Source organism: Odocoileus virginianus, chromosome 22, assembly GCF_023699985.2.
Source record: "Odocoileus virginianus isolate 20LAN1187 ecotype Illinois chromosome 22, Ovbor_1.2, whole genome shotgun sequence".
Classification (NCBI taxonomy): Eukaryota; Metazoa; Chordata; class Mammalia; order Artiodactyla; family Cervidae; genus Odocoileus; species Odocoileus virginianus.
Genome location: NC_069695.1, coordinates 34,007,846 through 34,035,105, shown reverse-complemented (window position 1 = coordinate 34,035,105; position 27,260 = coordinate 34,007,846). Strand labels below are relative to the sequence as shown.

The window sequence follows — 27,260 nt, the reverse complement described above, 5'->3', positions numbered from 1 at the left end:
CCTTATGACTATTTATACATCAAAACAAATTTCTTAAATGATATATGCCTGTCTCTATTTTTTCCCTTTTTTTCAATTTAATCCTTACCCTCTTCCAATCTGGTTTTCTTCACTATCAAATAAAGGAACTGGGTCTAAAAAGTACACTAATGAGAAAAAAGGAATTACAATTATCATTGTTCATGATATAATTATCTGAAAAATTCAAGAGTGCAAAATGAAAAACAATTAAAATGTATCAAAAATTGAGTAAGATGGCTAAGGAAAAAAAATAGCTTTCACATACACAAGACAACAATTCTGTTACAGAAGGAAAGACTCCATTTACAATAGCAATTTTTAAGAGAACAATGGCCTCAAGGTACTCAATAAGAAATTCTAAGATCTTAGAAGTCTTTCAACAAGAAATTCTAAGATCTAAGAAATTCTAGGGCTTCCCAGGTGGTGCTGGTGGTAAAGAACCCACCTGCCAATGCAGGGGATGTAAGAAATGTGGGTTCGATCCCTGGGTTGGGAAGATCCCCTGGAGGGGGGACTGGCAACCCACTCCAGTATTCTTGTCTGTGAGAATCACATGGACAGAGGAGCCTGGCAGGCTACAGTCCAAAGGGTTGCAAAGAGTCGGACTTGACTGAAGTGACTTAGCACAGACATGCACACAAGAAATTCTAAGACTTATATGAATGGAAAAACGAAGCAGTCTCTCCAAATTCTCTCCTTTCATTCTCTTTCAAAGCCACTCCCCAGTGGTTTTTCCTTCCTACTATACCTTCAAAATTGTTCTTGTGAGAATCACCAGTAAAATACATATGTGAAGTCCGATGGGTACCTATCCATCATCATCTCTTTGATATTTGAGTGTTAATATAACTCACTCACTCCTTAAATATTTACTCTCGATTTCAGTGATACAAACACTTGGTTTTCCTCTATGTCACTTCATTGGCTGTTACTTTTCAGTTTTATTTGCAAGCTTAATCTCTTACTCAGCCATTAAGACATGGAAATCTCAAGCCTAAGCCTTAGCCCTCTTCTCATTCCATCCTTTAGTACATGTCATTCATATCCATGGCCTTAACAGCTATAGGTTGGTGGTTCCCAATTTTTTTTTTAAATACCTTCTGCTTAGAACGCTAACCTTCAAGCCAACAGAGCCAATTTTTAAATTCAACATTTCCCTACAGACTTCTCAAAGGCCCCTCAGATGCAACATGTCCAAACCAAAAACATGATTTTCTTCCAGTTTTACCTACCCCAGTGAATGGTACCAACCATCCATCCACTGAAGATGGGCTAACAAGACACTGAAGCTGGGCTGTCAGAGGAAACTAAGGCAGTTACAGTTCACATGGAGAGAATTGGAGAACCAAAGAAGAGAACCAGAGCACCTAAGATAGAAAATCTAGAGTTCTCCTTGGACAAAATAATCAGGGGCTCGGCAAGAACTACTCACAAAGTCTGTTCTCACCAAGAGATTGGAAAAACACAGACCTCAGTCATGGGGAAGAATCTGCCATAGACTGAACAATTCTGATTTGGCTTAAAATATGTTAGGGCTCTAATACCAAGCTGTTTACAGATACACGCATATCTCATTTTGTTGTGTTACTCCACTTATCAGATACTGTGTTTCTGCAAATTGAAGGTTTGTAGCAACCATGCAGTAGCAGTCTATTGGAGCCATTTGTCTGACAGTATTTGCTCACTTTGCTTCTCTGTATTATATTTGGGGAATTCTCATAATACTTCAAACTTTTTATTATTATTGTTACATTTGCTAAGGTGATCTGTGTTTAGTGATCTTTGATGGCACTATTGTAATTGTGTCAGGGGACCATCAACTATACCCATGTAAGATGTCAAACTTAATATAGCACTTACTATATAGTGCTGGTCCAGAACAGATGCCATAACTACATCAAGCTCACTGCTTTGCCTGCTCATAAGCTTCCTCTCTCTTCTTCAAAAATATATTCCCAGTGGTTTCCTGTACATTCCCTCCAATTGTTGTTTCTCCTACCAGACTAAAAGCTCAGTGAAGGCAGATACAGGGCAATCTCATGTAACTAGCATGACTAGCACACTACACACAGCTCACCACTAAACTTCAATTAATATTTGTAAATATAACTAATTTCTTCTGATTCATCTTTAGCTTGCTAGCTGATACTGCTGATATCATTTTTACCCTGTTTCTGTATGACACAGAAGGCCTTGTTCTCTGAATTGTCACACTGGGTCCAGTTTCTGGACTGCCAGGTCTATCCTACGTCGCCTTATTGAGCTCTCTCTTCATCCTAAGACAGAGCGGTCTGTAGGTGTTGGATCATTACTGGCTATTGAGACAGTCTTTTCAGAAACTCAGCTGCACCTCGTTCAGGTCTTTCAGATCCAGACAAGGGATCAGGAAAAAGTGCATGCTCACCCTACTGATGCTTCCTCAAGTAAAGGTTTGTACTTGTGGGGAGTAACAGTTGATGCTTTAAGAAGAATGTACTACATGTTTAAGGATACATCACTGAGTCTAGGCCTCCCTTCAGCTGGCAAAACAGCCAGTCTTTGGACACAGAAAGCCAGCTAACCCCTTAGGCAAGCATGGGCTGGAAACATGTTCTTCAGTGGGAACGTCCACAGTTGAAAGATTAAATCCTAAAAGAATTTGCAGAGAACAGGAGCCAGATAGAGATTTGCTCCTCCTCCCAAAGGCTCCACCCTTGCTTCTGGCCCTGACAACACAGCCTGGTTCCATCTAAGATAAATCTACAGTCTCTTTCAGTCAAATCCCATACCAGTTCTCTGCTGCAGGCAGTCATTTTCAGTCTGGTCACCTCTTAACTCCATGTGCGTTTCCCAGGTGATGCAGTGGTAAAGAATCTAACTGCCAATGCAGGAGGGGCAAGAGAAGCAGGTTAGATCCTTAGGTTGGGAAGGTCCCCTGGAATAGGAGATGGCACTTCACTCCAGTATTCTTGCCTGTGAAATCCCATGGACAGAAGAGTCTGGCAAGTCACAGTTCATGGGGTCACAAACAGTAGGACATGACAGCACATACACACATAACTCCATCTAGTCTCATCTTCTTTATCTCCAGCAGAAACTTCTCACAGTTTCTGGAATCTGGGTGGCATTCTTCATCAAGGTTCCAGGACTGGTAAAGAAATATAATGATGGGTAAAAGCCAGTCCCCTTTTAATGGGAACTTTAGAAGCAGGGAAGTACATTATATATGCAGACTTATACTGCCAGCTTAATCCAGAAGCTCAAACATAATTAGACTGTTCCCATCCTGCTTATAATTGATTCTTTACTCTTTCACAGTGATCTTTAATAAATTTGACAAATAGAATGAAAATATTTTCTCAGGCAATTTTATTTTTTGATTAGGGCTTAATAACTGCTATGAGTTCTAAAGGTAAAATCTGTTCTCTTCTTTTCTTGAGCCTAATTTATATGAGTAAGTCACTGTATGACACCTGCTTCTACTCGTCCACAGTGACCTTGGCATTACAATACCCCTTATTAAAAGAAGAGGAACTCATTTTTTCTTAAAAGTGCTGTTGGTGAAGATTCTTAAAAATCTTGTTCACATCGCTGGTTATTTCTTTGGAAGACTGACATCTGACAGAATTTCTGTGTTAAAGAATATAATTATTTTAAAGAGTATTGCTAAGTATTGCCAGTTTGCAATGTATGAAAATACTTCCAAGCATCATGGGTATTTTATATATTTTTTACCATTTTGATAAGTGAAAAGTGATATATTCTTGTTTTTTTTTAATGTGCATTTCTTTGATGTTAGTGTATCTTAATATGTTAGACTGTGTTACTGTGTTTTTCCTAGTTCTCTTTTCATGTTTGACTATTTTTTTTAATTAAAAAAAATTAAAAAAAAAATAAAAGAAGAGGCACTAATATGTAACCTGCCATGTGCATGACTCTCTTTTTCAAATCTAGTTATTTGTATGATAAGACAAGTTGTTCAAGTTCCTTGTTCCCCATTCCTGTATAAGCTGGTAGTTAGGAACTGAGCATACATGCATTATTAAATAATTTGTGTTTAAAAAGGTAATTATGAAAATATCAGATGACAATATTAAATATTTATCAATCTGATATGCCAGTGGCCGTTGATCATACAGGGCCAAGGATACCCCCTCAGGCCTTGAGGGCAGCCACTTAGTATCCAATATAAAGGAGAAAAGAAGTGGTTTAAAGCACAGGATGGGACGTTGTCCAGGTTAAATGAGTTTGTGCTCTTCAATTAATTATCTCACACACAGGATGGAAGGAGGCTCCATTTGTGGGATTGCCTATTACGTGCAATTACTTGCACATCTGTAACTCAATCCACTTTAAACATTATTTGATACACACTGAAGCAGATCCTGATAAACAGAAGTTGATGTTAACTATCCAGTTAGCTAAGAAATGAATAATATGCAGAGGAAATCACTTCCCTCCATGAGCATAAAGCTCAAATGGCCAGAATGGAAATACGCAGGCGTGGTCTGCATGGATCTCTCTGACCGTGTATGATTTACAATCACCAGTAAGTGAGTCAGGATAGAAGGAATATTGGATTTCCTAAGTACTTTAAGATATGCTTTCAGAGCAGGGAAAAAGCCAAAGTGTCAGTTCCATTAAAATAATTACATCTCAAGTACGCACTTACTTTTACCTCAAGGCTTAAGATATGAGCATTTCTTTAATATCTTTAATACGTTCAAATTTTTATAATCTGTTAGGTAAATTGACATTTCATTATATATGCTATCTGTAGAATAAAATAACGGTATAATTTTAAAATCAATATATACAGTACATAGAGTAATCTCTAAGAGGAGCCTGAGTTATTGCAAATGTATGAGCTATTCCCATGAAGGAAAAAGATGGAAAGGCCTTTCCCATTTGCATTTATAAAGGCTGTGTGACTTCTTTAAATATATACACTGATGCCAACAGAGCCATCAGAAATCAATAAATCACATTCTCCCATGCTGTAAAATGTCTGACACACGCATTCATTTTCCCGGTCCGAAATTCTCTGCAAAAGGGACTGTGTAAATGTTCCATTTTGGTTTAATGACATTCTCCACAGTTAAAATTATGTGCATTATTGCCAGTGAGTTCAAAAACCTGAAGAGCACAAAGCTAGATCGGATTTTAAAGAGCCCCATAGTCCATATCCATCAGTGGCCCATCATTTAACAGACCATAGGCACACAGAACCGAATGGGGAGATAAGTAAGAATGGATTGAAATACTGCAATTACCATTTGGACAAAAAAAAATAATAGGCATAATTTATTTAGAAGCAGCTGGGGGATGGTCCTGTAAGTATTTGGAGAGACAGTCTGATAGCCTGATGCCACCGAATAGAGGCAAGATGAACATCACTTAAAAATGATACAATGCCAGAAATGACAACCATCTATCTATTCATCAGTGATGTACAATCTGAAAGTGTAATAAAAACCTAAATACGACTCCACTTTAGCTGACATTTATTCTACCAGCTGCCATATATTTTAAAAAGGTCATAGAAGTGTCCTATGTAGATATCATTTATAAAGTACAAATTCTTAAAGAAAGAAGGGATCTGTTATGTACAATCAAGAAGGTTCTAAAAATTCTCCAAGCACATCTTGCAGAGAGCTAAGCAAAAAAGCCATGTCTGAAATAAACCCAAGCACTGAATTTAATAAGCCAGCAATCCCGCTTATCATGGGGACTGAACAAGAATTAACTAGCTACAGTTCTGCCTGCTCACTGGCACTAACCAGTGCTGCCCTGGCCTGCCCCTTCTTTCCCTTTTTTCTGGCAATTTTATTTACTTATTTTTGGCTGTGCTGGATCTTCGTTGCTGTGCGGGCTTTTTCTGTAATTGCAGCAAGCAAGGGTTACTCTCCAGTTGTGGTGTGCGGGCCTCTCATTGCAGTGCCTTCTCTTGTGGAGCACAGGTTCCAGGGCGTCGGGGCTTCAGTAGTTGCAGGTTCTAGAGCACAAGCGCCACAGTTGTGGCACACAGGCTGAGCTGCTCTGCGGGATGTGGGATCCTCCCGGACCAGGGACCTAAACCGCAGCTCCTGCATCAGCAAGTGGATTCCCCACCACTGAGCCACCGGGGAAGCCCCGTTTCTTTCTTTGTGTTTGATCTTGGACCAAGATGCTGTGGCCAAGGAGATGACATTTGACTCATGTGTTTTCCCCAACCAGATTATACTGACAGTGTGTTATTCTGAGACTCTTCTTTCAACAACGTATCTTTCTTAACTTTTAACCTACATTATCCTTTCCCTGAGACCTTCACTCACACCAGCCCCTCTGACCTAACTTTCCTCCCTATGGACCCCATAATCAGTTGCCCCAACAAGCATCTCTCAAGTCCCCTAAAATCTTTCAGCTCCTTTTTAAATCTTCAATAACTCTGGCAAAACTCAACTCCTGGCTCCAAGCTTAATGTACCAATATCTAGCAGTGTTGAGTGGAAAACACAGAAGATGACCAAGGATGTCTGCCACCATCTACACTCAAATGGCGCCTCCATGTTGGTCAGCAAGCACTTTTCTCCAGGATGAATTCATAGGAAGATCCATCTAGCTGCTTTCCAAAGCTCTTTAACTCTCAAGAAATCCCTAATCCTCTAGTTTCTGAGCAAACAACCACCCAGCTGAAAACCCTTTACTCTACACCATGCTCTTTGAAAGAAAGCATTAGTTGCACAGTCATGTTCAACTCTCTGGCGACCCTATGGACTGCAGGCCACCAGGCTCCTCTGTCCACAGAATTCTCCAGGCAAAAGTACTGGAGTGGGTAGCCATTCATTCCTTTCTCCCGGAATCTCCTGCATTGCAGGCGGGTCTCCTGCATTGCAGGCAGATTCTGAGCTACCAGAGAAGCACTGTACCCTTTACTGTTAGTTATTTCTTCACTAATCCTTCATGATCATCTCTCTGAGCTCAGAAATTAGAACTCTCTTCCCTTTTTTTTTTTTTTCTTAAACCAGCTTCTTCACCAAGAAGTCTATCCCTTTCCCTCTATTCTAAGACTTGGGGCCATAAATCAAATCCTCGCTCTTCTATCTTCAATCTCTTCTCTGAACTGCCTCAATTTTTAGGACAAAATCATGTTTAAGTTCAACCTAGCTTTAAAAACTAGAGCAATACTTTGCTATTCTCAGAGTGAAAGAAAGCGAAAGTGAAGTCGCTCAGTCGTGTCCAACTCTTTGCGACCCTGTGGACTGTAGCCCACCAGGCTCCTCCATCCATGGGATTCTCCAGGCAAGAATACTGGAGTGGGTTGCCATTTCCTTCTCCAGGGGATCTTCCTGACCCAGGGATCAAACCCAGGTCTCCCACATTGCAGGCAGATGCTTTAACCTCTGAGCGACCAGGGAAGCCCTTTGCTATTCTCAAGAGCACAATAACCCTCCTTTTAGGTAGTATTTATTGCTATTCTCAAATGCACAATAAATACCACCTAAAAGGAGTGTTCCATTTCTCCTTCTCCCTCAAATCTAATTACAAAGTCATGATGATTTTATTTCTAAAATGCCTGTATTGGGCAGAAGGGGGCCCCCTCTCCTGAATTCATAGGTTGAAGCCCTAATTGAAGCCTCAACCGTATACTTAGAGACAGAGCCTTCAGAAAGGTAAACGCATGTGTGCTAAGTTGCTTCAGCCGTGTCTGACTCTTTGCAACTCTATGGATTGTAGATCTCCTGGCTCCTCTGTCCATGGGATTCTCCAGGCAAGAATACTGGAGTGGGTTGCCATACCCTCCTCCAGGGGATCTTCCCAATCCAGGGATCGAACCCATGTCTCTTATGTCTCCTGCACTGGCAGGTAGGTTCTTTACCACTAGTGCCACCTCGGAAGCCCCCTTCAAAGAGGTAATTAGGGTTAAGTCAGGTCATACTAGTGGGGCCCTAACGCAGTATGAGGGGTGTCTTTATAAGAAGAGAAAGTAACATCAGAGATTGGGGCATGCAAAGAAAAGCACAAGTCAAGACACATATGAAAGGAAGCTATCTACAAGCCCAAAGAGGGGAGAGGCCCAGGGAGACTCCAAGAATGCCAGCACCTTGATCTTGGACTTGCAGCCTCCAGAACTGGGAGAAAACAAATTGCTATTTTTAAGTCAACTGGTCTGTGGTATTTTGTTACAACAGCCCTAGCAAACTAATACAATGTCTTCTGAATGAGGCCCTTCCTTTCCATTCTACAATATAGTGGCTTTGACTAAAATTCTTATTTATCAGACACGTTAAACTAGCCTTATAAGTGGTTTCCCAGGCTACAGTCGTCCATTCGTTCGTAAAACATTTACTGAGTACTCACTCCAGGCCAGGCACAGTGAGGAGGAGAACTAGAGCCACTTTGCCCTGGGGCTGTTTATTTCCATGGGGAAAGACAAAAGAATAAATACATAAACAAAGGTAATCACAGACTTTAATAAGTACAGGAAACATAGAAAACTTAGAAAACAACCAGAGACAGTACATTAGATAGGAGGAGAGAGAAGAAAAGCCTTTGTGAGGAGCTGATGTTGAGACTTGGTGGACAATGAGGTGGCCTTGCCAAATGATGCTGGGAAAGCATTTCTGGCAGAGCTGTGGGAGAAGAAAAGGCTGAGGTGTCAGGCTCAGGAAGGAAGGCAGTGTGGCTACATGGTACCCAGATGGAGAGGGCGGGATCTCTCCTCTACCATGCTTCGCTCCTCCAACAGAGCTCTATCTCTGTAACACAAATCTAACAGCATCACACTCCAAATGTAAAATCTTGGTATGTTCTCATTGCTTACTGACCTATGAGGCCTTTTTTAAAAAGTTCACTCCAGCCTACCTTTCTAGCATCAACTTTCTCACCCCAGCCATCTCAAATTACGTGTGGACAGACACCATACACTTCTCTGCTGGTCCTGGCCGCAAGGGAGCATGATGGAGGAAAAGAGCATCACCTTGGGGGTGGACAAATCTGTGTTCAAATTCTGGCTCGCATGTTTTTACTTGGAAGAGGTTGAATAAGACTTTTCTTTCCTTATCCTCAGTTTCCAGGTATATGAGATGGGAATACAGACTCTTCCGAGAGCTCCTGTAAGGACTAGTGATCATCTCTGTAGGAGACCTAGCACTGTAGGCAATCAGCATTATTACTGGTACACACTGTTTCCACCTTACTTCTTAACCTGGGAAACTTCCTCCATCATTTTGGGCCTCATTCAATAATACCTTCTCTTGAAATCTTCTCTAACTCCCACAGACAGAATATAATCACCTCCTCTATGTTCCCTTGGGACTTCACTGGTAGCTCAGCTGGTAAAGAATCTGCCTGCAATGCAGGAGACCCCAGTTTGATTTCTGTGTTGGGAAGATACCCTGGAGAAGGGATAGGCTACCCACTCTCAGTATTCTTGGGCTTCCCTGGTGGCTCAGAGGTAAAGAATCCACCTGCAATCAGAGACCTGGGTTCAATTCCTGGGTTGGGAAAAGCCCATTGAGGAGGGCATGTCAACCCACTCCAATATTCTTTCCCCCATGGGGCCGCAAAGAGTCAGACATGACTGAGTGACTAAGCGCAGCACATGTCCCCTTAGCACAATGCATATGCTACCACCATAGCATTGTTATGACCTACAGGCTTTTCTGTCTCTTCTCTAACCATTACTTCCCTCAGGATATGAACTGTAAGTATTAACATCTGTATCGTCAATGCTTTCCCAGGCAGCACTAGTAGTAAAGAACTACCTGCCAATGCAGGAGACATAGAGATGCGGGTTTGATGCCGGGGTCAGAAAGACTCCCTGGAGGACAGCTTGGCGACTCACTCCGGTATTCTTGCCTGGAGAATCCCAGGGACAGAGGAGCCTGGTGGGCTACAGTCCACAGGGTCACAAAGAGTTGGACACAACTGAAGCGATTTAGCATGCACGCACAGGTAACATAAACATTAGTTGAATGAATGAACTGTATATCCTTCCCCAAACCACTAGAATTGGCTTCCCATCCATATCATTCTACTTCCTCAAAGGGTCTGTCAGTCAGGAACCCAGCAGGTACAGGTGGATCATTAAAGTCAGCATTATTCAAAGAAAGTAGATTAAAGGGACTATTTATAAAGATGCGGGCAGGATGCAGCCAAACCGCGGAGGACAGTGCAGTAAGCCAGGGCCAACGATGGGAGCAAGTATTTGACCTGAGGTGTGAGGGAGGAAGGGAGTGGTTGGAGCTTGGGCAGAGAGGGGTGTGTGGCGAGCACTTTCTGAGAGGAGCTGGTCAATGGGAGTGGCCTCTGTTGTCCACGAAGGGCAGGTGAGGGGCTCAGTCTCACTCTGCCTCCTCCCCGGCTGGGGCTCCCCAACAGGTGAAACCAATTAAGAGTCCGGGGCCTTCTCATCCTCCTCCTGAGCGATTCAGGCCGGAAGCTTACATTAACACAGCCTCTGAGCCAGAGAAGCTGCGGAGGGACTCACGATGGTGCCGAGTGGGATTACAGAGCCCAGTGGGGTGAGGTGAGTGACTGTATGGAGGGGAGACCTGGAAAGGGGAGACAGAGCAGGTGGGGGGGTGCCTGCACAGGAGGGGCCTGTGAGCCGTGTGACGGAGGGCCAAGCAGGAGGGGGAAGGTGCGGGGAGGTGGGGAGGTGGACAGTCATGGAGAGTCAGAGCCTCAGGCTGGTAAGGAGACCATCCACATGGGGAGGTATGGTGGCCAAGATGGAAGACTGACTGACTCCAAGCGGGGGTTCATGGACTATTTAGACATATTAAGAGTAACAGAAAGTGATTCCTCACTGTCAGTGTTGGACAGCTATAGAAAGGGAGAAAGCTAGAATGAACCAGGAGGCATTAGGTTAGTTTTGAAGCTCTAGTGTGAATTCAGAGTTTACAGGCTATAGAGGTGCATCTAGAAATAAATGTAGATGGAAACTGTTTTCCAGTTATGGACTGTGAATAGGCTCATACTCTTTCTCCTGTAAGATGTTCCTTATCTCCAAGACACAGAAGAAGGTGGTCACACACACAAACATGCACACACATGTATGGATGCATGCATTCCTGCCTATACAGATATGTATAATATTTCATAAGTCTGTCCTAGATCTGGGAGCAGCCATACCCCAACAGCAAAGAATAGATGTATAGTGAGATCTTGATTTCTAAATACTACCTTCCAGTGAAGGGAACTAAGGTTCCTTGGAGAAGGGGTGCATTCCAGGGCTGGGGCAGGGAAAGTATAAGATGATATTGGAACAATTCCATGTGTTTCAAAGTAATGAGATACTCAAAGAGTGATGGAAACACTTCAGAAGACAGAGGAACCAGCTTGAACAGGCTCCCAGTGACCGAATGTGGACAACTGAGCCTAATAACCTACTAAAAAACTAGGAAACAATGAAGAAACCACAGAGATAGGAAGAAGTGGAAAAACTGACAGGTTGAAGAGGAACAGGATATCTGCACAGTTTAAAGAAAGTCCTTACAAATACTATTTAATTACAAAGAAATAGTAAGTAATGTTACCCTGAAGAAACCTGGGGGGATACATTTTAATAGAATGTTCAAGTGATCAACATCAGTATCAGGAGAAATCAAACTTGTGCCACCTCATAGGTACAAGGAGAACACATCATCATTTGTCATATTCCTCCTCATGGTAAAATCTGAATCTGATCACTAGGAAACATCACACAAACTAACACTGGCTTATAATCTTCAAAAGTGTCAAAATCACAAAGTCAAGGGAAGACTTAAGAACTATTCCAGAATGAAGGAGACTAAAAAGATATGACAACTAAATAAAATGACAGATTTGATACTAAAAGGATCTTGTTGCTAAAAGTGACATTACTGGGACAGGTGGCTAAATATGAACAGAGTCTAAGAATTACATAGTAAGAATCATAAATGCCAGTTTTCTGATCTTGATTGGCTACAATGTGCTTATGTAAGAGGAGGCCCTTGTTTGCAGGGAGAAAACAAACAACAGGCTTAAAGTCATAATATATTGGGGACAGGGGATGTGATGGATAATGAGGCTTGAAACTTCTCTACTATATTTTTAAGTCTTCTAATAGCTTGTTATTATTTCAAAGCTATGGTTTTTCCAGTAATCATGTATGGATGTGAGAGCTGAGGCCCATAAAGAAGGCTGAGTACAAAAGAATTGATGCTTTTAAATTGTGGTGCTGGAGAAGACTCTGATGACTCCCATGAACTGCAAGGAGATCAAATCAGTCAATCCTAAAGGAAATCAATCCTGAATGTTCATTGGAAAGATCGATGCTGAAGCGGAAGCTCCAATACTCTGGCCACCTGATACGAATAACTAACTCATAGAAAAAGACCCTGATGCTGGGGAAGATTAAAAGCAGACACAGGATGAGATGGTTAGATAGCATCACTGACTCAATGGACATGAGTTTGAGCAAACTCTTGGGAGATGGTGAAGGACAGGGAAGCCCGGCATCCTGCAGCCCACAGGGTGACAGAGAATTGAACATGACTTAGCAACTGAATAACAATAGCAAAATTAAAAACAAAGGAAGACAGAGGCATCGTTCTTGCTGATGCGGTAGTCCATATATACATTCGTCTCTATAGACAGCCTCCTGGAGCAAAGCAGAGCAAAGGAGGCAGAAGATGGATCTAAAGGAATGAAGGAAAGATGTCCCACTTACTCCCTGTGACCTCCTAAAGTCCATTTGACACTACTGCCTGCACATAATCTCCTCATTGATGATCTCACAGATTTGCTGTTTTTCGATCTATTCCCTGGCTCCTCCCATACCCTTTGTAATATGCACTTCCTCACAAATACATGTCTTTTTCTGGAATGATTATGACATTTCACAGCATCACCAAATCCCATAGCTGACACTATAATCTATGTAGACTGTAATCATTAATTCCATTTTCTCCAATTACAAAACTTGAACACATAATCATTTCTGGATGTTTCCTATAATAGAAGCATCTCAACCCAACACGTTAAAAATAAAACTCCATACCTACCCCATTATGGTGAACAATGATAGTTGACGTTCCCCCCAAACCCCCACTGCACAGCCTCTAACAGAGCTTCCTAAAAACCAAATTTCTAAAGTATTCCTGAATTCCTCACAGTGCACTATTTTACTTTTGGAGATGATGCACACTCTAAAGTTCAAGAATAGGCCTGGTTGCTTTAAACCAATTTGAATATTCCATTTCCCCCCAGTTGGAGTCACTGTTTAAGTGGACAGGTGATCCATATAGTACCATTCATGTGACTTGTTTTTGAAATACTAGGACAGAAGTATCAATATGTAATACGAAGGAAAGGGGCAGGGCACAACTTATGAAGGAATGACATAGTCCAAGAACACAACATAAACCAATTAAAATCAAATGTGCCCAAGATGGCAGAGAAGTAGACTTTGACTAGACTTTGATTCTCAATCAGCAAGCTAAATGACACCCAGACGCTTCATGACAGTTCCAAGGCACTGTCTAAAGACCAAGGAGTGGGCCCAGTTGCTGGAAATCTCCAGCCCTTCCCCAAATTAATGAGTGGGAATAATCCTCCCACTCATTAGCATATTAAATTACCCAGCCCATAAAAACTAACCTCACCACATTTCAAGGCTACCAGACTCTGCACCCTGTGATGGCTCACACCCTCTCCAGACTGACCCTCTGAAATGGCCCTTCCTCTCTGTGGAGTGTGCTTCTCCCTGAATCTGAAAAAATCCATGTCTTACCTATCACTTTGTCTCTCACTAAATTCCTTCTGTGATGAGACATCAAGAACCTGAGCTCCATCAGGTCCTGAAACCAGCACCGTGGGTTTGGGCTGGGTTCAAGTCCTGGACACATGGGTTTGGGTCCCACCCTGGGTTTTGGCTGGGCTGGAGTCCCAGCATATGGGTTCAAGTCCCAATCTGAGGTAAACGGCTTCAAATATATTTCCTAAGAATGTGAACTAATAGAAAAATACCCAGTTTTTAAAAATTCAGGTAGCCCTCTCACCACAAAGGGATTCAGGTTTAGAATAGTGCCAACTACAAGGGAAAGGATTTTTTAAATGAATTCTTTAAACACAGTTAAACTGGCCTGTGATAATAACTGAATCCTTGGACTAACACTAGAAGCCTACTCTGACCTCCATCTTACAATTACCTGAGCCAATAAACCCCCTTTACATTTAAGTAAGTTTGAGTTCAGTTTTCTGTTAATTGCAGCATAATGTGTGCAAGGTAAAATTAAAATAAACCAGATGTGACGAGGTCATAAAACAACTAGGAATATGTAAAATACGTAATCTAAGATAAACAGTCCTCTAGAAAAAGAAAGGAAAAGTACAAACATGGAAAAAAAAATAGCAGAAAGGCTATCTTAATGATAAATGGGGAACCCAGCTTCCCTTATTTTAAAGGTGTCATAATGAATTACACTTTGGCTTCACATGGCCCAGAATAGGACAGCCTGCAGGGCTGCTTCAGGGGAGAACTCAGGCGGTAACCTGGGCAGTCAAAGGAAGAAGACAAGAAAGCTGAGAATTCCAAATTTTGTAAAAATATGTGAAATCAGGCTTTCATACAAATGAAATTTCACATAACTGCACTACCTTCCAATGACTCAAGTAAATCTGTATAATCAGATTCACATTTCCATGCCTTTCCTATTCCTTCTGGCCCAGAAAATGGTGATGTTCACCTCCTTTTGGATTTTTATAAACTGAACAAAAATAGAGCAGTTTTGGAAGCTTGCTGCATCCAGTCGCTTGTTCCTTGCTGCTGGGAGCAAGGGCTGAACTCAGCTCCAGCAGGGCAGAGACACAGTTCTCAATTTCTCAATGTTGAATGTGGATGGGGCCACAGAGTCTTCCTGTCCTCCTAAATAACCCTAGATAGCATCTCCGGTTGCCTCCAGACTTTCTACAAACCCACCCCACAGGCCGTGTCATTTACTCCCACTCTTCAGGGTTGAAAATATGCAGGGAATTCAGTCCCTTCTTTTCTTCTCCAAGGCCTGATGTCTCAGGTCAAACTCTTAATCTCTTTTTTTAAATTAATTAATTATTTTTACTGAAGGATAACTGCTTTATAGAATTTTGGTTTTTGTAAAACCTCAACATGAATTAGCCATAGATATACATATATCCCCTCCCTTCCGAACCTCCCTCCCATTTCCCTTCCCACCCCACCCCTCTGGGTTGATACAGTGCCCCTGTTTGAGTTTCCTAAGCCACACAGCAAACTCCCGTTGTCTATTTTACACATAGTAATGTAAGCTTCCATGTTACTCTTTCAATACATCTCACCCTCTCCTCCCCTCTCCCCATGTCCATAAATCTATTCTCTATGTCTGTTTCTCCATTGCTGCCCTGTAAGTAAATTCTTCAGTACTATTTTTCTAGATTCCATATATATGCAGTAGAATACAATATTTAATCTTTCTCTTTTTGACTTACTTCATTCTATATAAAAGGTTTTAGGTTCATCCACCTCATCAGAACTGACTCAAATGCGCTCCTTTTTTATCCCATTGTGTGTATGTACCACAGCTTCTTTATCCATTCATCTGTTGATGGATATCTACGTTGTTTCCATGTTCTAGGTACTATAAATAGTGCTGCAATGAACAACGGGATATATGTGTCTTTTTCAATTTTGGTTTCCTCAGGGTATATGCTTATGAGTGGGATTGTTGGGTCCTATGGTGATTTTACTCCTAGTTTTTTAAGGCATCTCCATACCGTCTTCCATTGTGGCTGTATCAATGTACATTTCTACCAACAGTGCAAGAGCGTTCCCTTTTCTTTACACCCTCTCCAGCATTTATTGTTTATAGACTTTTTGATGACAGCCATTCTGACCCATGTGAGGTGATATCTCATTGTAGTTTTGATTTGAATTTCTCTAATAATGAGCTATGTTGAGAATCTTTTCATGCGTTTGCTAGCCATGTGTATGTCTTCTTTGGAGAAATGTTTGTTTAGGTCTTTTCCCCATTTTTTGATTGGGTTGTTTCTTTTTCTGATATTGAGTTGTATGAGCTGCTTGTATATTTTGGAAATTAATCCTTTGTCAGTTGTTTCATCTGTTACTATTTTCTCCCATTCTGAGGGCTGTCTTTTCACCTTGTTTATAGTTTCCTTTGCTGTGCAAAAGTTTTTAAATTTAATCAGGTCCCATGTGTTTACTTTTGTTTTTATTTCTGTTGCTCTAGGAGGTGGGTCATAGTGGATCTTGCTTTGATTTATGTCATCCCTAAGGAGACAAAAGAACTGTACACAGAAAATTACAAGACACTAATGAAAGAAATCAAAGACAACATAAACAGAGAAATATTCCATGTTCCTGGATGGGAAGAATCAATATTGTGAAAATGAATATACTACCAAATGCAATCTATAGATTCAATGTGATCCCTATCAAATTACTAGTGGTATTTTTCACAGAATTAGAACAAAAAAATTAGAACAAAAAAATATGGAAACACAAAAGACCCCGAACAGCCAAACCAGTTTTGAAAAAGAGGAATGGAGCTGGAGGAATCAACCTTCCTGACTTCAGATTATACTACAAAGCTACAGTCATCAAGACAGTATGGTACTTGCACAAAAACATAAATATAGACTAATGGAACAAGACAGGAAGCCCAGAAATAAACCCATGCACCTATGATTGCCTTATTTTTGACAAAAGAGGCAAGAATATACAATGGGGCAATGACTAGCCTCTTCAATAAATGGTGCTGGGAAAACTGGATAGCTACATGTAAAAGAATGAAATTAGAACACTTCTGAACACCATACACAAAGATAAATTCAAAATGGATTAAAGACCTAAATGTAAGACCAGAAACTATACAACTCTTAGAGGAAAACATAGGCAGAACACTAGATGACATAAATCAAAGCAGACTCTTAATCTCTTATCTCAACTACTGTCTTTATCTCTTACCCAGTCTCCCTTGGTCTTATCTTTCTGCCTGACCAATACATTATTTACAGGGCTACTGGCTTCTACGAGAAAATAAGGACTGACTTTATTTATCCTTTGGATCTTCTTTTCCTGCCCTAGGTCCAGGCACTAAAATATTTATTTAAATTATTTTATGTCTGCTGCTTCTCATTTGAGAAATCTCTTGAGTACCCCCTGGTTTTCAGAAAAAGTTATAAAGAGTTGACTCTGCAACCAAGTCTTCCAGGTTGTAGACCACACTGTCCTTTAGCACAGCATCCTACCATACACACAGCAAGTCTTTGTAAACGACAAGCTCTCCCTCTGTAATGTGCACTTTCTCTTGTCACTACTCACAAAACACCTTCAAGGTGCAAGTTAAGCATCTGTTTCATCACAAAATCTTCTTCAGTAATGCTTTCAGATTAAAGTTCTTCACTCTCTCTGCCTTCTGAGGACTTTCTTTATACTTCTATTTATGGGACTCTGCCTGGTCTTATGCTAAATTTCCCACAGATCTATCCAGTTATCAGACTTCTTTCCTAGTAAGCAGGAAGCTATATTTCAGGATAAGCTTTGTCTTTCTCCTCCACCTGGTATTCCTCTGCAAGATTCATTTTTGAAGCCTCTGTATTTAGCAAAGTAATAATACATGCTCAGTAAATATTTCTTGAATACATAATTTCCCAATGAACTATGTGTTCTTTGAGGACAGATATTGTGCCTTATTCATTTATATGCCTCACAGTGACTGGAAAATACTGAGTAACAGAAATTGCTACAGGTTGGTTTAAATATTAGACTTATTCAGAGTGGCCTTCTGGGTTAGTGAAATATTTGGTTAATACTAAAACAATCTGTCATTTCTTCATTGTAAAAAGTTGTGAGTATTTTATATATGCTGAATCTCATTCCAGCAACAGGAGGTAGAACTGTAAACAAGATAAACCACACATAACTTGAAGTAGAGGGAATAGTTGTATAGCTAATAAGTTCACTGTCCCCCAAATAAACAAAGTTTTTCTAAATACCTGAACGCAATGCTCAGTCATACCAACTTGAAACCCAAGAATTATCAGTGACTTCTCCCGACATCCTGCTTCAAGTGGTATTTGGCAAAATGTAAAATTGCTGTCACTGGATGATGGTGGCAGTGGTGACTGCATTATCCTACTCCTTTTCTCTTGTAGCTCAGTTGGTAAAGATTCTGCCTGCAATGCAGGAAACCTGGGTTTGATCCCTGGGTCGGGAAGATTCCCTGGAGAAGGAAATGGCAACCCACTCCAGTACTCTTACCTGGAGAATCCCAAGGACAGAGAAGCCAGGCAGGCTACAGTCCATGGGGTTGTAAGAGCTGGACACAACTTAGCAGCTAAACCACATTCCTTTTCAAGTTCAATGCTATTCCTCAAATTCAAGCCCTCATTTTGCCTTCTGGAACAACTAAAAGGATTTTCTAACAACCCTTTCCACTTTCGTACTTCCCATCTCTAACATTCCCTTTTCAGTATTGCCAGAATAATTTCCTTAAGAAGTAGTGATCTTATTACACAGCTCTGCTCAAAAGCCCTCAATGGCTTTGCACTGCAAACACAGCAGAACACTGTTCAGACTTTTTAGCCTTATACTCAAGGCATCTTCTAAAACTGACTGCTAATTTGTCATTCCAAACGCATTGGTACAGTTGTTCCTATAATCCAAACTCTGCTCACAATTTGCTTTTGATTTTGTATATTTGAATATTTCACATAAAACACATCTCCATCTGTTTTATTCAAATTCTGCCTATACTTTTAGGCCCAATTCAAGGATCTTGAATTTGTGATTTTTTTTCCCTTCTACATATAAAAGTTCAATTTACTTTGTGCTTTTCTCTCTAAGTTCACCTGTTTCTAACTCATATTTTCATTATTTAGGAATATAGCTTCTGTATCCAACTAGTGTATTTAATCACTGATTCAATAAATAAGTAATAGGCACTTACTGTATTTCTGTTATTCCAAAGCACCAAATATGTATTATATTCAGAAGTAAATATTGAATAAATTTTCAAACAAAAATGCACAAAAATCAAAATAGTATTTTTCTAAAATGAACAATAATATCCACCAAAGAGATACAAAAGAATGGTAAAAACAGCAGCTCATCAAATTTTAAGTATGTATGAAAGGGTTGGTAAGTTAGGAGAAAATAGAATCAAATAAAAAGCTAAGAATATTTGTTCAAAATAATATGGAAATATTGAATCAACCTTGCGCATATCAATTTATGGATGTGTCTATAGTTTAGAGATGCAAATTTATAAACACATGCATAATATGTCCATCAACTGGAAATTACATACAGTGTCAACCCTTATTGAAATGAGAATTGCAAGGAAATGTTTCCTTAGTTACCATTTAATAATTTTTGTGAAATTTAATAAAAGTTTATGTGATGAAGTATTTTTTTTTCTTTTCAAAGGAAACAGCTTTAGAAGATGATTGATGCCTGCTATTATGAGTCTATATTTGTACTTCCTTATTTTAGAAACTTTTCAAAAATATAAAAATACACTTAAAGCATTTCCAGTTCAACTAAAAATAAAGATAAAAAGGTGATTATTTATAGGCAATCATATTCATGATGATAGACTCTCAGAAGCCAACTCCAAATATAAATTTTAAATGCTTTTTGGAAAGAGTTGAGAATGAAAACATTTACATAATTTCTTAGAAACCCTGGCTTTTTATTGCTGCACTTCAATATTCCCTCAGGGCAAAGTAGCAGTTACTTCAAAGATTTATTTGATAATGGAACATTTGATTTCTTTGTTTTTCCTTTCCAATGTGGGTAGGTCTGTTGTTTCCACTCTATGGCAGTGTGCTATATTTTAAAATTTGAATTGGCTCACTAGTGATAACAAAAAATGAGTCTGTTTTGGCAGATTAAGCAAACATACTAATGCCAGCAATAAGTATATAAATTACATAAATATACTAGATTATTACAAAACCATCCACTCAGGTATCAGTCATCTTCGATAGCAGACCTGCCACTTCATAATGATATAACTGGTAATTGATATCAAATGTCTGAAACTTCTACTTACCTGCCTATCCACTTCTGGGAGCAAAAGCAGGAGGTACTGTTGAAAATGCTGAGGTAAGGAAGCAAATGTATGTTTATTTATTAATGCCCTCAAGTTAGTGTTGACAAGAATAGATCCCGGGGTTTCTATGTCAATGTCCTCAGCTTTGGTCCATTTCAAGTGTCCTGTGATAAATAAGCAAGAGGTATGAATTCACTATAGATTGGGAAAACATACACCTGTACACACACATAAAATGTATACTGAAGGTATAAATATATTTGATAATGTATTTAATTGTGTCTCTTTTCAGAGTAGTGATATTTCAGAAGAAAATCTCCAATGTTTCTTTGCGTTTCTATCTTGCCTTAGTTGTCTTTAATCTTCGTAACGTCTACTTCACTCAATACCATCTGTTTATTTAACCCAAAATAGCACCAGGTCTAGATAAAGTTGATAAAAATATCTGGAACGCAGCATTAAAAATGAGTCAAAAATGCAGGATAGAGCAAAAATACAGGGAATAGATTAAGTAGTCAGGATGCACATTTATAGGAATTTGAGAATGAAAAAACACAGCAGATCGCAGAGGGGCAATATTTGAAGAGCAAACGTTTCTCCAAGTTTAAGAACTAAAAAATGACAAGAGTCCTCAGAAAAAGCAACACACCAAATCACAAAAAGGATAAATACTCATTCCTCCATCTGATGTGTTGAAACAGCAAAATATCAAAAATAAAAAGAATATCTTGAAATTATTTTGAGCAAAAACAGATTACCTGCAAAGAGAGCAATGTAAGACCCAGGAATCGTATTACCAATAAATAACAGATGACAATGAAATATCTTCAAAGGGCCAAAAGAAAATAAGTTTTGATCTAGAATTTCATTAACAAAAAAGTCCTTCTAAATGGCAATGACAGAAATGATATAAGAATATTTTCAGTACTATCCAAAATGGAAATTCTCTCAGATATGCAGATGATACCACACTAATGACAGAAAGAGAAGAGGAACTAAAGAGCCTCTTGATGAAGGTGAAAGAATAGAGTAAAAAGCTGGCTTAAAACTCAGCATTTAAAAAAGCCTAAAATGGTGACATCTGGTCCCATCACTTCATGGAAATAGATGAAGAAAAAGTGGAAACAGTAACAGATTTTATTTTCTTGGGCTCCAAAATCACTGAGAATGGTGACTGCAGCCACAAAATTAAAGGATTCTTTCTTCTTGGAAGAAAAGCTATGACAAACCTAGGCAGTGTATTAAAAAGCAGAGACATGACTTTGCTGACAAAGGTCCGTATGTCAAAGTTATAGCTTTTCTGTAGTCATGTACAGATGTGAGAGCTGGACCATAAAGAAGGCTGAGTGCTGAAGAATTGACGCTTTTAAATTGTGGTGCTGGAGAAGATTCTTGAAGAGTCCTTTGGACTGCAAGAAGATCAAACCAGTCAATCCTAAAGGAAATCAACCCTGAATATCCACTGCAAGGATTGATGCTGAAGCTGAAGCTCCAATACTTTGGCCACCTGATGCAAAGAGCCAACTCATTGGAAAAAGACAGTGATGCTGGGAAAGGTTGAGCACAAGCGGATAAAGGGGCAACAGGAAGAGAAGGCTGGATGGCATCGCTCTCTCAACGGACATGCTGTTGCTGCTGCTGCTGCTAAGTCGCTTCAGTTGTGTCCGACTCTGTGCGACCCCATAGACGGCAGCCCACCAGGCTCTGCTCTCCCTGGGATTCTCCAGGCAAGAACATTGGAGTGGGGTGCCATTTCCTTCAATGCATGAAAGTGAAAAGTGAAAGTGAAGTCGCTGAGTCGTGTCCGACTCTTTGGGACCCCATGGACTGCAGTCTACCAGGTTCCTCTGTCCATGGGAGTTTCCAGGCAAGAGTACTGGAGTGGGTTGCCATTGCCTTCTCCACAATGGACATGAGTTTGTGCAAATTTGGGAGATAGTGAAGGACAGGGAAGCCTGGAGTACTGCAATCCATGGGGTTACAAAGAGTCAGACACAACTTAGCAACTGAACAATAATCCCTTAGAGAATCATGCTGAAAAATCACTAGTGCATGCTTTTAACAAGCAAAGAAATTAACTCAAAGAATGAATGGGTGGGTTGCAGAAGTAATAAAAAACTAGAAGATGAATAGATATAACTCCAAATAAATACTAACAGTGGAAAATAAAACTAACAGGAGTTAAAATGGAAAAAAGAAAAAGAAAACAGTACACACTTGCATGAGAGATGATACAGTGTGACTGAATTGAGACTCTGAATAACTCTGGCACTGTTTGGGAACAAAAAGATACCATCTAGTTTTTAACTTTGTTAAAACTCTATAGGTAGAGTCTATAGGTGCCATTGGGAAAAATGAAAGACTTAGAACTTCCAAATAAATTCCTGGAAAGAAAACTCAATCACACGAAGTCATAAAAGGAGAAAAAAAAATGTAATTAAGTCCCCCAACATAATAAAAAAATATACAAGTGGATTTTCATATTATTTTTTAAAAGTAACACAATCCAATTATATGCTGCCTTACAAGAGAGATACTTAAAGAGCACATGAATAGAAGAAAATGAGGGAAAAAACTCAAAACAGCAGGCAGACATTCAACACAACAAGAAAAGCAATACTACAATATTAACATCAGATAAAGATAAACAAAGCTTAAAAAAAAAAAACCACTTTTGGGGGGTAAGAAAGTAACTCCTTAGGTATAAAATGAATAATTCACTGGGAAAATACAATGACCTTAAGCCTGCATCCATTTAAACTGCATAACAGTCAAACTTTAAAATTGAGAGAATTAAAAAGAGAAATTGGTACTCTATAATGCTAGTGGGATATCTGAACATATCTTATCAGACATTAGATGATGAAGAACCTGCCTGCAATACAGGAGACCTGGGTTCAATCCCTGGGTCAGGAAAATCTCCTGGAGAAGGGAATGGCTACCCACTCCAGTCTTCTTTCCTGGGAAATTCCATGGACAGAGGAGCCTGCTGGGCTACAGTCCATGGGGTCACAAAGAGTTGGACATGACTGAGTGACTGAGATGACAGGTAAAAAACTTGTCTTAAGAATACAGAGGACTTTAAAAACTCTATAATCAATCTTAAGCCAATGAATTTAACATACAGCACTGAACTAAGGCATTTTTTTTAGTCAGCACTCAAGGAACAGTTAAAAAAAAAAATCCATAACAGACCAGTGAGTCTCAACAAATACTGAAGAATAATAGAAAATCTTATCTTTTTATCCACAAAGAAGTAAACTTAGATATCAATAACAGAAATGTAGCAACTCTCTGGTCTTCCCACACCCACTATATGTTTGGAAACTTGGAAGCAAACTTCTAAGTAATTCTAAGTAATGGAAATTACAAAATATTTAGATTCTAAGTGACATGCCAAAAGTTGTAAAAAGGAGATAAATTGGTTTTAAAGATAAATTGTGCATATTTAAGAGTAGAAAAAATACTGAAAATTCAAGAGTTGAGTGTGCAAATCGAGAAGTTAATGAATGAACTATAGAATAAAAACTGAAGAAGAAAGACTGTCAAGAAGCAGAATGGATATTCATAAATAGAAAAGAATTATAACCATCAAGAACAGAAAAAGGATTTTTCTCATTAGCATTAATAAAATAGGTATGCCTCTAATGAGAGATGGCTTAAATAAACATTAATAGGAATAAAGGGTAGGCACATAATTTGAGGTATAGTATAGATTCAAAGGCAAATATAATTACAATGAAAATTAGATTTAAAAAAGTATGTGCGTGCATATGCTCAGTCATGTTAGACTGCTACCAGGCTCCTCTACCCATGGAATTTTCCAGGCAAGAATGCTGGAGTGGGTTGCCATTTCCTTCCTAAGGGAATTTTCCTGACCCAGGGATTGAACCTGCATCTCTTGCGTCTCCTGCATGGCAAGCAGATTATTTACCACTGTGCCACCTGAGACAGGTGTAAAAAGCATACTACTATGATTTTAGCCAACACCTTTGAAGACAGATAAACTAAAATATTTCAAGTTCACAAATTTTCAAATTATATTAAAAATAGCAAACCTCCATAAATTTGTGTAAATTCTTGTAAAATAAATAGAAAACCCTCCTACTCAAAGTGTACACACATCACATATTACAAACAGCTCTGAAGACTAATTTTACCAATACATCAAGCAATTCTCCCACCACTTATCTTATATATATATTTCAGAGAATAGGTAAAGAAAGATACTCTTAAGTTTACTTTATGAAGTTAATATAACTTCTATTTCAAAATAAGGACATATAAGGATAATATGAGAAAGAGAATTTGTGGCCAATCTCACTTATAAACACAAAAATGTACAATTAAAAAAGAAAAAATCTAAAGGATTCCCAAAAAACTCCTGACATTTGTTAGGAGTGAAGTCAAAGTGATACAGATGTATGTTTGATTAGCATCTTTATTCTTCTACATATTTAAAGTGTTTCACAGGAAAATAAAATAGACTACCAGGAGAAAGGAATTAGGAAGAAGTTATTTTTTCTCAGCAGGGGAGGCAAAGGTAAAACTTAGACACAGAAATGTTGAAAATATAGAAAAGGAATCTGCTTGATTCTAATCAATGGTTGAACTACTCTCCATGAGAGGAAGTTGGGGTCATTTACCAAGGGTGACTTTGAGAGGGAGTATTGGGGAAATGGGAAAATTGTAAAACTTTAGAAACATGTTATGGACAATGTAAGAAGTCAAACTTATGCTGTTGGTTACTATCTGGCATGGTTCAAAATATTTAAGAGCATCAAAGGGGAAAAAAGAAAGATTCAGAGAGGTACATAGGCTTTTATGACAGAATCAAAAAACAAGATCTATTTCAAAGATGTCCATCTAAGCTAAAACATTCATTATAATCTCGAACTAAGTGCAGATGAACTTATTGCTAAATTTGTTGCCACACAGGATGTTTAATCCCATTTTAATTATCCTAACATACTTACTCTTAATTGGTTTAAGAACAAGCTCATTATATCTGATCTTATCTTATACCTGTCTTATCTTATCAAAGCTGGTACCTCACCTCCCTACACTAATCAGAGGAAGAAAAGATGCAGTTATCTTAGTGTTTAATTCCTGGACACTAGAGAGTATAAGACTTCCCTGGTGGCTCAGATGGTAAAGTGTCTGCCCACAATGTGGGAGACCTGGGTTCGATCCCTGGGTGGGGAAGATCCTCTGGAGAAGGAAATGGCAACCCACTCCAGTACTCTTGCCTGGAAAATCCCATGGACGGAGGAGCCAGGTAGTCTACAATCCATGGAGCTGCAAAGAGTCGGACATGACTGAGTGACTAAACTTAAACTTACAGAGAGTATAAAGTAGTTGAAGTCCAGACAAGCAGAGAAGAGAAGGGACAATTGCCAAATTGCCACACTAAGTGTCTATACTACAGCAGACAATATTAGGAGTCGATAAAATCATGGGAAAGCATCTGATCCGGTTGAGGGAAATTACCGTAACCAAAGGGAGCTTGAAGAGCGTCAATCTGAGTAAAGGCGACAGACTCTGGAGCTCTTGTTGGATAAAATTTTCTATTTTCCAGAAGGGAAACCCCACAGGATTAGTGCATAAAAGGTCCACAGGAGATACACTCAAGCAGAGGGAAGGAGCCCATCAAAGAGGCAGACCAAAGCCTTATGTTACAAGAACTGCCCAAAGAAATACAGAAAGAGTTCAAAATCAAAGAGTTCTTCGTTGTCTCAAAAAAATTACAGAGGAATAGATTCTGAAAGAGCTCAGTGAAGAAAAGTAGGCTTTTGAAGAGTGAAGTCTAAAGAAAAAATAATTATCAGAGGGCAAAATCTAGCCATCTGCAACCTAAATCCGAGGACCCTTCACAAAATGAAGAGACTGTAAAAATTCTATCAGGGAGCATTGACTCAATTACAATATAGTACCATGAGGTGAGTGACAAACAGGGATAATGATAAAAAAAAAAACAGATTTAAAAATGTTAATAACCTTGATGAACTCTTTGCAACCCTATGGACTATACAGTCCATGGAATTCTCCAGGTCAGAATACTGGAGTGGGTAGTCGCTGCCTTGTCCAGGGGATCTTCCCAACCCAGGGATTGAAACCAGGTCTCCCACACTGCAGGCAGATTCTTTACCAGCTGAGCCACCAGGGAAGCCCATTTAAAAAATAACATAACAAAAACATGGAGGTTAAGAGGGACTATAAATGCAATTATCTCCCCACTTTCTTCAAAATATATTATCCAAAGTTTGACTAGTTAAAAAAAGTATCACTTCTATTTCAGTCTGTCACATTTTAACAGCTTTGGAGAGAACTTTCAGATATGAATACATCTTGTGGCAATGTTTAGTGATTTTGTTTTTGGTTTTACTTCCATTCTTTTCTATTATTCAGGCCCAAACTTAATTAAATTTAGTATTTTTAATTAAAATGGTATAATTCAGTTTTTCTAAAATGACCTCTGACTATGGCTACCCATTAGGAGATGTCAAATAGTATTTATAAAACAGGGAAAGTTATTGCTGATGACATGATTTCGGGTTACTATTCAATTTTTTTACTTTCCTGCATTAATTTATTTTAAAAATATGTAACATTTTATGAAACCAGCAAAGTTGTAATTCTTCACTACTAAAAGATTAAACCAAATAAAATATACTGGAATGAATCCCAGAAGTTGGGCTCAGCGAGGACATTTATTAAAATCCCCTCAGAGACATCCATTAGAAACTTGATTTTGTTTAGCAAGCACTTTTTAAACTCCTACTGTGTGACTAGGATGAAGCATAATTATAAATGGTATAGGTCAACAACCTCTAATTCAAGGAACTTTCATTTCAGCTATGGAAATATACAAAAAATTAATACCAAAAAAAAGTGGTAAGAAAGATTATCATTAATAATTTTTTGTAAATTTCATAATCCATCTCTCAGAAAACTCCATTGGTGAGGTTTCATATGAGTTTTATCCTTTGCTAAGATAAGGATATGGGCTTCCCTGGTGGCTTAATCAGTAAAAAAATCCGCCTGTAACGCAGAAGACCTGGATTTGATCTGTGGGTCTGCAAGATCCGCTGGAGAAGGAAATGGAAACATTCTCCAGTATTATTACCTGGGAAATCCCATGGACAGAGGAGCCTGGAGGGCTATAGCCCATGGAGTCACAAGAGTTGAACATGACTTAGCGACTAAACCACCAATAAGATAA

The 27,260-nt window shown here is 39.2% G+C and overlaps 1 protein-coding gene across 1 annotated transcript in view; it reads right to left on the bottom strand.

The window, feature by feature from the left end:
• ASXL3 (ASXL transcriptional regulator 3) overlaps window positions 1–27,260 on the bottom strand; it is a 186,312-nt gene that overhangs the window by 52,700 nt on the left and 106,352 nt on the right. The window contains exon 8 of the mRNA XM_070452801.1: window positions 20,039–20,202. Coding sequence (XP_070308902.1) covers window positions 20,039–20,202 — 164 coding nt within the window. The remainder of the gene's footprint in view (window positions 1–20,038; window positions 20,203–27,260) is intronic.